At 38.5% G+C, this 11,249-nt stretch overlaps 1 protein-coding gene across 1 annotated transcript in view; it reads left to right on the top strand.

Moving 5' to 3' along the window:
* Positions 1-7,402: 7,402 nt before the first annotated feature.
* bmpr1bb (bone morphogenetic protein receptor, type IBb) overlaps positions 7,403-11,249 on the top strand; it is a gene marked incomplete in the record, with an annotated part of 27,586 nt that continues 23,739 nt past the window's right edge. Inside the window, 1 exon segment of the mRNA XM_014003716.1 lies at positions 7,403-7,535. Within this exon segment, the coding sequence (XP_013859170.1) occupies positions 7,432-7,535 (104 nt within the window).

The following is an 11,249-nucleotide window of genomic DNA, read 5'->3' as shown; positions in this document are numbered from 1 at the left end:
AACTTTCTTTACTAAATATATTTCAGAAATAAATAACAAAAATAAAGCTTAATCAAAGTGATGGAAAGAGTAGATGCAAAAAAATAAAAAAATAAAAAATGACCTGGTTTTAACCCCACTGTGTCTAACATGGTTATATCATAGTGCTGCATGAGGGTGCAAACAGGATCTGAGACATTTATTGATTATTTTCTTCTGACAGAAGCAGTAAGATCAATGCAGAGACATGCAGGAGCTGTCATATTTAATCAAAAGCATCAGAGCTGTCGGAACATAACAAACAAAAGTTCAAATGATTACTTTAAAGTATATATTGCATGTTTTTACAGATGTTCCAGACTTAATTAAGGAACTCAATAATCCACTTCAGCTGCTCAGCTCTATGGTTTACCTCATCAATTGCACAATGTTGACCCTTTTTTTAAACTTTCACTCTGATTTTTGATAGCGTGTGATTTCTAAGGATGACATCATGGGTTTCAGGTTGCCCTCTGTGGCTTTGGTTCCCAAAGGGTTGGGGAGCTGGTGAACAGATCCGTGCTGGGAATAGACATTCATTCTCTGCCCTTCTGCTCCGACGCGCACATACACAGACAACTGACCTCCCTACCACCCCACTCGGAGCTTAGAGTCTGTTATTGGCTCGGTTAGGACGTGCTGACAGCTGAGGCAGATGTGTGTTTCCCATTTGTAGACAGATTGCCAGTGGTGTTTTGTAAGTTAAAAAGCTCTTGAAATGAATTGAACAAATAAAATAATTTGACTACTTGTTAGTTAGTTTAGGTTATTAACAGTTCTGTCAATTAGAAAGCTGTCTTATGTTCATCACTGTCCCGAGTTTGTTTCTGTTTATGGGACTGTGCAGTATGTAGAGAGGCCTGTAGCTTCTTTTTAGAAAACAGATGTCAAACTCTATGTATTACTGCAAGTAAGGTTCTGATTTGCTGTGTTTTTGTTTAAAAGACACATTAAAAGCCCTCTAGCCTGAGAGATGCAGAGTAAAAGCCAACAATTGCGAAAAATGTGATGTTTGTAAAACCTTTAGCAACCTTGAAACCAGTCAGTCAAATCTTTATTCACCTATTGTTCATTTGTTAGTGTTGGGTGAATTTATTTTAAAATAACTAATATTTTAATTGTTGCCATGATGTAATCTGTTGTTGGTTGGCTTTCTGCCTTTTTCCTCAGGCAGCACAAACCATGGTCTCTGTTTACCTTTTGTTTCAGTCACTCTTTCAATCATCTGTTTTAGTTGTTTCATAAAAGCCTGCAGAGTTCACCTCCTCCACTGTGATGTGGAGCAGTGGAAGCCAGCTTCCATCTGTTCTTATGTTTTTCTTTTCCACTCCCTCCATGGACACACCTGGTGATGGTTGTATGTGTTCAAATCACGCACGCACACAACAAAAAACCCAAACCTAAGGCATATCAGGCTTCAACACCTTGAGAGTGTTAATTTAAAATAAACCTTTTCTGTTTCTTAAATTCAGTTAAAGTTGAATATGATAACATTTTAAAGGAGAGTTTATGCGTTTGCCTGCCTAATAGCCAGTGTTTAAAAATCTTGAATCCCTCAACTTCAGGAGGCAAAACTTTTAACACTTTTTAAGATTTTAACGCTCTTCAAAACAAAGTTTGATTGTGGAGATTTGTTCATAATCCTGTATTGATCCTGGCTAGACAGGCAGTCTGGTGGGCTGATTGCTGGCATACCTATGGGCACTCAGCCACGCTGGCTGTGTGCCTCACCACTTTTAACTATAGAAGCAAATCCAAGCCAAGGCCAGTATGTGGCAAATGGCTCATAGTGGAGTGGTTTTATTGGTGCTAAAATAGGCAGAGCTGTCTATTATGTTTTCCAGTTTAAACATTAGTTCCAGAAGAACCTATTTATTTTTTGTTGAACATAAACTTGGTGTTTAATAAAGATTCCATAGCAGTGGACTGCATCATTCTACCCAGATCAACCTGCAGTGGAAGGAATTAGCTGCGCTTGAAAATGTTAGCCGTTAAAAGGTAAATAGTTTACTGCCACTAAGTCGCCTTCCAGTGGGACCTGTCTGAAACGCCTCCCCTGACAGGCAAACAGAAGTCCTTTCAATGCAAATCTCCTAAACTTTAATAGTGAGTCTGCAGAGGAAGCTCATTTCAGTCGCTTATATTTTAAGTGCCTGTGACATGCATATCCTTCAAATATAAAAAGCCAAAGAAAACTTCTTTATATTTAAGAAACTTGGCATAACACATGATTTTGCTTACTTTGTCACATAACTGGCATATTTTCTTTTGAATTCAGCTCAGCCAAAATGAAACAGGTAGTGACATCATAGGGGAATGCTTTAGGAAGGGGAACTCCCTGATCTTTAATAAAACAAAATTATTTGACCTCTGACACTTCCTCACCTCTTTGTTAGTGACTCAAGAAACATCAGTTTCTAATCTACAGCCTGGGTTAGTTATTGAAGCAATGCTCAGTTCACATGGAGACATTCCCCTTTGACATCACTTCCTGTATACTTTACATGTGAATATCTCAACAGCTGTTCATCTCAGCGGCTTCAATTATGTTCTCTTTCTAAAATGCTTTCATGTTTAAAACAAAAATTTGATGTTACAGGCACTTTAAAGTCTGTTTATGGGATATTACCTACAGCTCTTGACTTTTGGTGGAGGTTGGACTTTCGATCGATTGATAAATTGACTGAGCACCACACTACAACAGTGTTATAGTGTTGGCATCACTGCAGACATTTCTAATTCTCCTATCATTCCCCTGCTTTCTTCTACTTCCACTTGTGAACAAGACCCCAAGATATTTATAATTCTCCACTTGGGGCAGTAGCTCATTCTTAAACAGGTTGGCCATCCACTTTTTTTCCAGTTGAGGACCATCGCCTAAGACTTTGAGGTTCTGATCTTCATCACTTCATACGTGGCTGAGCATTTTACAAACTGAACACAACTGGAAAAACTTGGAGAATTTAGGTTAAGTGTGGAGACCAAAAATAATTTATGCTCAAGAACAGGGCCTTTCTAAGTTCTAAATAAGTAGCCTATTAGACCCAGTGACAAAATGGGAAATTTTACACATGTAACTGCACCTTAAAGATGCAATACACATTAAAGTACAAGCACCTTTTCCTGTGGAAAAAAAAACTTGCCAGTGTCTACAATTTTCTGCAAAGCACGTGTAGAAATAGAGCTCTGTGTTGCGATGAGTAGCACTCCCACCTTCAAGTAGTTTCTAAAGCTTTATTTTAACTGCAAGAACATGTTGAAAAAGCGTTGCTTATTTTGTGAGTAAATGTTGACATTCTTATGCCAGAGGCGGCGCTGAATAGCCTCCAAAATACCTCACACTTCTCTGTGAAGATATGCCGCCATGAAGGAAGCGGAGCTCAGATGTGCTGTCAAAACCAGCCGTCAACACCTCATTCAGAAAGTGTCGAACAGCGAAAAGGATCTGTGAATGAGAACTGGAGTGAGTTGGGATGAAATGCTTGGTTGTAATTTCCCAGAGATGTGTGTTGTGCAAACTTTGTAGAAATGAAAGGAAATAAACTTGTTGGCAGATGAACTATTGAACACAGAGATAATGTTGACTAAAAGCATGTGGCAGTTGATGGAACTCGGCCAGGGCTTTCAGTGACCAATGAGGTTTGTCGCTGTTATTGTGGCTAAATTTGTAACAAGGCTTTAGGGAAATTGCAAAACAGTGTGTGGATGTAAGAAATGGAGCAGATTAAATAATGATGATACATTTCATAGAATCCTTTTCCCATTTCTTGCATCAGATGAGGAGACAAAACAGAAATAGGAGGAGGGTGTGGGTGGTGGGACAATGACTGAAGTGTGTCTGAACTTTCAGTCCAAACGTGTGTCTGCATTCTCACTTTGTTCCATCAAAGTCACAGTTGTGGCAGATGCAGGACGGAGCGGGAGCAGCTGTTTGGCTCTGCGTTCTCCAGTTACAGCCACTGGCACTGCTTGTGCTCTGGGGATGGGCAGAGGGGCATGTCGTACGAGTGTTTGTTCACCGAGGGTGGGCACAAAAAAGTCCTTAGACCAGCGCTCCAACAATATTCTTGGCACCGGAAAAGAGGGATGTGACCGAAGGTGTCAGATGGAGTGGGACTGCTGACAAGACGAAACACACAGCTGGTCCCTCTCTCACAGGACCTGTGGCGCCATTAATTACTCTGACTGTTGTGACTGAAGCAAACTCAAAATATTATTGGAAAGCACACCATTATTGTTCCTGTGGGGGCAAGTTAGATCAGATAAAACCTGAGCAAAAATTAATTTGACAAACTTTTAGAAGCGTCACATTTATTAGTCAGTGAAACAGACACCGGAACTCTTGCACTGATATTCTACATTAGGTGACACAAGTTTTACATTGCATCTTTTGTTTAATTAGAAATTAGTAAGTGTTTGAGCAGGTTACCTGCTGACACTTTTTTAAATTAATGCTGTTCCTCATTTCTTAAACACACTGTGCAATATGTTGTCCTGGTCAAGTACAAAGAATGGACAGAAGAATTTTGCGCAGGACCACTTTAAAGTAAATGTAGCCTGCTTTTAAATCCTTCTTTTTTCACATTTAAATAATTCAGTTGGGGTCTATATGCTTTGGTCTGAATTCCTCCTTATTGTAACTCCACAAGCCCCTGTTTCACCCATTTTCTGCATTGTGTTGGAACTCATTTTGAGGCTGTCTCTTTAAATCAAAACAAGGCGCTTCACAGCCCGCCCTCCTCCAGCTTCCAGAATGGTCCATTGTACCTTGATAGAGAGATTAATGACTATATAGAAAGTTTTTATTTACAAATTAATTAAATGATGTGAACAAGGGAAGACATGTCCTTCCATCCTTACATGTTGGAGCCAGAGTCTGACCCAGAGTTAGGAAGAACACATTTCTCTGTGGAGCTCCACTATGAGCAGTGATGTTCCCTGCAGTGAAGCCTGATAGCTTAAGTCGAACAACCACAAGGTGGACTGGATTCAATGAGGAAAAGAATGAAGGGCAGAGGCTCTGAAAATGGAAAGAATCTAAGTTTCCAGTCTTCACAACCAGAATCTAACAGAATCACAGAAGCACGAAACCAACCCAGCCAAACTAACAAATATGAAAACAGAAATTTATTTATTTACTTATAATCTTCACTTTTCTGTGATGTCGAAATGACTTTTACTAGTTGCAAGCATTCTCCTGTTGTGAGAGAACAGGTGGGACTTTTCTCACAGTTATGTTTTTGGTGTTTTTGTTTTACTATCCTGTGTCTGCAGTAATCTAACCCTGTTTATTCCAAACTGATTATCGTATTTATTCATATATGATACAATCTTGAGTATAATACGATCATATTTTTTTAGCTTAAAAAGCATTAACAATCTAATCATCAATAGCATGTGTATAATACTACCCCTCCCCCGCCCACACACACACCTTATGGATGATTTTTAAAGTTAAATGTCTAGTATTATATATGAATAAATACAGTAGTTTAAATTTAACTGACAAAGTCTTGTATTTTGTCATTTTTTTGTTGTCATTCTTTCTATTTCAAAGGTATTGCTTAGAAAACTTAAATATATATAAGAAAATATTGCAATTTTCATTCTTAAGTGTTATAATTGACCCTATAAAAACCTAAATTCTTCAGTCAGAATTTGCTACATCTCCTAATAGGAATGGTTAAAATTAAATTCCCAAAGAGCCTCAAAAGTATGGAGATGTGAGGTGACACAAGGAGAAATGTTGTGGTATTGTGCTTCATGTAGAACCCATTTTCTAGGATATTTCTTATTCCTGGAATGATGTTTATTACCAGCTACTATCTGATGAATAAGAGCCTGCTTCAGACATCTGCAATTTCAGTCGTGAAAAGCTTGTCTGTGGTTGCATGTGGTGATGCTCAGCCACGGCTCAAGCTGCCCGGTGTTGTCTTCCTCCCTGTCAGCAGTGTGGGGATGGGGCCGTCAGTGATGTGCACTTACAGTAAAGTGAAGGAGTGATGTTTCAGAGATGGGTAGCATTTCCAGTATTTATCGACTGCTGCGAGGCGGCACTGGATGACACTGCGTTCAGATACATTAGCGGCAGCAGGAGACTTGACAGGACGGAAGCCGAAGGGTTGAAGTGAGGAGGGCAGATGTTAAGGCTTCACCTCGCTCATAGTTGGACACGGATACATCGATCGCAGCCCCAGCGCTCTCCGGGCTGCTTCCTGTGTTTTCATCGTGCTATCATTGAAAGAGCACAAACAACAACGTCAGGGGGGAAGGCTGCTGATAGCTCCATATCTAATGCTCTCTGATCTCCAGGGAGAGAGATTTACATGGGCTGGATGGATGCCTAAAAGTTTATTTCTGGATGCCACTGAACAAGGTTGTTCTCATTGATAGAGAGAAAAAACTTTTGCCATTGTCCCACAGATTCACAGTTTAATGCATATTTTTCATATTGTAATAAAAGTGATATCCTATTATTTATTTAATCCAAGTTGATGCTTTTAAATTCTTCTTTTTCACATTTAAATCATTCAGTTGGGATCTATGTAAAGTGGAACTGCAAAGCTTTGGTCTGAATTCCTCCTTATTGTAACTCCACAAGCACCTCTTTCATCCCTTTTCTGAGCTGTGTCTCAGATCAACTCACTTTGATGCTGTCCCTTTAAATCCAAATGAGGTGCTTCAAACCCCGCCCCCTTCAGCTTCCAGAGCTGTTCATTCCAGTTTGATAGAGAGGTTTACGACTATATCACAGAAACTTTTTTTATTTACAAATTAATAATAATGTGGATTTTGCAGGGAATATGTCCCCTTTAAACTCCAACTTTGGAAATTCCTCCCATATGACATTCAAAAGGAGGCGCAGTTGTATGACGTATTCATATATATGAGACTTCAGTCGAAGAAAGTCTGAACTCATGTTTTTTTCTACATCACTGCACATGACTTATATCGCCAGTGCTCCATAATTCCACAAAGATGTGAAGTATTAAAGCAAACTGTTGCTTATGTCATGTGGCTTTCTGCTCTCTTGCAGACCATCAATCACAAACATCAAGCATGGATTTGTTGCTCCCATTCTGAAGATTTTTTCCATTTTTTCCTACCTTCACATCAAGGCACCTTTTTTTTTTTTACAGCTTTTCGTTATTTCATTTAAAATAACCCAAGTCTCTAAAATAATACATATGCTGTGGCAAAATAAGTGAGAGCCGAGAAAGGGACGGTGCAGTAAAAATATGTGATCCAACATCAAACGGATGAGTGCAACTTTGTTAACATGGGAGTCTAAGTTGCTGAGGCCAATTTGTCAGGAAGCCAGAAAACAGGTGTTAATTTTTCCTCTGCGTGTGTGTGTGTGTGTGTGTGTGTGTTCCTTACATAGAGAAAAAAACATTGGAGTTCTCCCACTGAATGAAATGTCCCTATGGAGGACAGCTTCTCTCAATTAAAGGAAAATGCGCTCACTTGACAAATGAGCTCTGGGTCAGCGTAACAGCCAGCAAAAGGATTTCCCTTCAAGGTTTGTGAAGCTCCTGCATTTCTCATCAGACATGCCAGCAGATGGTTTATCACTCACTCAGAGCCTTCTTAAAAGTAACATGGACATCTCATCTGTTAAAACAGTGTTCAAGCTGTGGATTTACTACAATATTTAAAATTTACAGTGCTTTACTATTGTTTTTATTAAGCTATAAAGACCATTTTTTTACTTTATAGTGTCCCACTATTACAGCAAATGACCCCCAGAGGGAGAAGACAAACACAAAATCCAGTAGCCTACAATGTTTTTATCCCAGTTCTTTGTAAACCCTAACAGGTATTGGTTGTCCCTAAACACACTGATGATGCAGGAAAAATTTTCTTATTCATCAGTCTGGTCTGATATTTTCTTTAAAATAATATTCTTTGCACAATTGTTGTGCAATCAGCATAAGTTAAAACATTTGTAGGGGTTTGTTTAGCTATTTTTTTCTGCACAAGTTAATATTTTGATGCACCATTTTAGGAAAAATACAGTAATTTCTTTTTTGATTGGCAGATATTGTATCCATTGTTAAATCAATTATTTGATAGAACAAAGGCATTATTACTGTTATCAGATGATCAGAAGTCTCATTTTTTACATGGATTAACTAGATTTAAAGGTGTTTGTGCCTTTCTGAACAATTTTTTGTTTACCTACCTCCTCTTTAAAAAAATTCACCTTCCAGTCTGAGTAGGCTGCCTGGTTAGATGTATGCTTTCCATTTAGATGTTATTAATAACCTCACAGTACATTGTGTAGTCCTGGTATATCGCCTTCAACCCACTTGAAAACACACAAAAGTGCTTTCAGCAGCACTACTGTAAAGGGAGGGACATTGGTACGCATGGAAAATATGCACAGACGCTGCCCTCCCTCCCAGCCTTCCTTCTCATGCTCCCTCTCAATCACACAGAGCAGGTACTTTGACCAGAGGCAGCCGACCAACCCCTTCTATTAATTTATTTCTGTGTGATGATGAAGCTCCAAAAGTAAAATTTGTCCAAACACCATTAATCACAATGGCCTGGAGAGTCCAACGTAATGAACAGACCTTTTCTTGGGGCATTCATGGGCAGCTAATTTTCCATTCATATCCCACCTGCCTGTGTCAGTTGGTTCATGAGAGGAGTGAAAACAGTCAGTAGCTGTTCCAGAGGTTGGGTTGGACCCATCTCTTTGTGTGTTACTACAGCCAGAGGCAGGGAGTGTAATAAAAATGTTCCAATGAGCAAATGTCATTAGAAATAACATGGTGGACTTTCAATTTGTCCAGGAATACTCTCAGCTAAATATCCTAATGTACAGTCTTTTATTTCTTGTTATTTTAATGAAAAATAGAACAAAAGAACATGCCAGCAGTCTGATCATGGTTCAACCATCAGAAAATGTCACTTTTAGAACTAAATATTCATTAACTTGAAATGATATGACAGCCTGTAATAATGAAATATATGTTAAACCTTTTTAAATCTGCCTAATTATTCCTTGCCATAGTGAAAGGGGCAGTCATGTACAAAACTTTTAACTCAGTCTTTTTTATTATTATCATTTTTATTTTTTTTTTTACAGATATTGAGCTAGAATTCAATAAGTAGTAGTTAAATGTCACCATAACTAAAATTATTTTTTAATAATTTAGACAGACATCATTTTATGGAATGCTTCTTTTGTCATTTTTAGTGTTTTTACTCTTGTAAATTAAAATAGTTTTTGACAAATTTGAAGCAAGCATTTTTTCTATTTTTGGCATTACTTTCTTACATGCTCCGTAAACGACACTATAAATTATGTACCCCCCACAAACATCACAACCTTTTGATAAACCAACAGAGAGAAATTGTTTTTGATTCACTTCATGTCTGAAAAAGTTTAAGCTGCTCTCTACTCAGTCTGTTTACACAAATTGCATTTATTTAAATTCCACCCTCTCAGTTCCTCACTGCTGGTTGTTTAGTGCTTCAGTGCTTAGCACGACTAATTGGAGTGGGAGACAGGTGGAGTCGCTCTGTAACAATCAGTCTTGTTTGTGGCGAGTCTGTAGCTCACACAAGGCAATCTTCTTTTTTTTTTTTTTTTTTTGCAGACTGAGCACTGGAGGGAGGGTATGAACTTTTGACACATTCCTGTTTGGAGCCCTTTTGCAGCCGGCCGGGCATCACTTCATGTTCTTAACATCCGACTGTGTCCAAGCTCAGTAAGACAAATTAAATCTAAAATAGCCTATGCAAAAGAAAAAAAATGCACTTTTATGTTGTTTGTTCAGATTTTTTGTACACATAAGCCAAGTTTGCACATCTTGCATTGACTCATTGCTCAAATGATTTCTCTGCCCACATTTATTGGAATATGTCTTATCAGCATGCAGCCAATAATGAGCACTTCCTCATAGGTTTGCATGGTTGTTCTGCCCCTCCTCAGTGTGTTCAGTGTGAATGTGTCCACAGTGCTCAGACACGTCTGGGTGTAATGCAACCAGGCAGGTGTGAGGGTCATGGCTAGTTTGTGATCCAGTGTCCTGACCCCCTTGGTCTGCTTTGTCTAACGGCCAGAAAAAACTCCTTAATTAGACTCCTTGCATCTGCAGCGTCCACCCAAACAGAAACAGCTCAATGGAAACACAGAAAATCTTCTCACTTCACGTTTTAAAATTATTTATAGAGCAAAATTTTTATAAAATAATTATTTATTAGAATATATTGGAAATATAATTTGTTTACTGCATGCAAAGGTTGATTAATCAGTTTTTTTTGGCAAAGTAATTATAGGTTCACACATTCAAACACAGACTTCTCAGTCTTCTTTTACCTAAATGTCGTTTCTCATCTGCAACATGGGAATTGACATCTGTGTTCAATGCCAGGTTAAAGTGATCATGTGCCCAGAAAATAAACAGGAACAGAGCTGTGAGAGAATCAGCTGCAACGAGCCTCAGTGACAGCCAAGTCTGCTGAAAAAAACAAGGTTTATTCTGCAGAACCCCAGCCAGGCTTGGCTCATTAACCTGCAGTGGTGTAGAGACGCTCAGGGGAAATGTTAAACCTGCTGTTTTTGGCTGATCTGTTTTGTTGATTGCAGCAGGAAAATACACTCCTTAAAGACAGCTGTAGAGTCGAACAAAAAGCATCTTTACATGGAGTCTTTTGCTGTTTAGTCCTTTCTTTGTTTAAAGTCTAAACAACAGTGAAAATGTTTTGGTGCATTATTTCCCACCACCCCAAAAGGCAGGCAATCATGCATGTGCCTGTGCTTGTGTGCATTATTGATGTGTTAGCAAAATATCTTGAATGATTAAACAGATTTTAAAGAATTGCTGACTTTAGATGGACACCAACGTTAATTGACTTTAGCAAACACAAACATGGCTACGATTTACTGCAATAAATTCTACGTACTGTATATTGTGCTGCAGTTTAGTGTGGTAGTTGCTGAGAGTTCTCCTCAACACAAACTTCAAGTGAAATTATGCAAAATCTTTAACAACTGTGGCATCCAAGGTGGCGGGTGATGTGTGTTGCTTCAAAAAATGCTTGTTCTTGTTGTACAAAGTGACATTATAGAGCTTTAGTTTCAATAAAGTTAAAATAATGTTTCATCAAAAAGTGACTGCTGAAAGCTGTCATAAGAAATTTACTATAAATCAGATTATAGATCATGTTGGCATGTTGAGATTTTTGCATCAAGACAAAGTCTCTATGTCTCACAG

This window comes from Austrofundulus limnaeus, unplaced genomic scaffold (assembly GCF_001266775.1).
Source record: "Austrofundulus limnaeus strain Quisiro unplaced genomic scaffold, Austrofundulus_limnaeus-1.0 Scaffold20, whole genome shotgun sequence".
In the NCBI taxonomy this organism is placed as follows: domain Eukaryota; kingdom Metazoa; phylum Chordata; class Actinopteri; order Cyprinodontiformes; family Rivulidae; genus Austrofundulus; species Austrofundulus limnaeus.
Note: the sequence above shows the minus strand (reverse complement) of the source record. Positions and strands in the feature narration are given on the sequence as shown.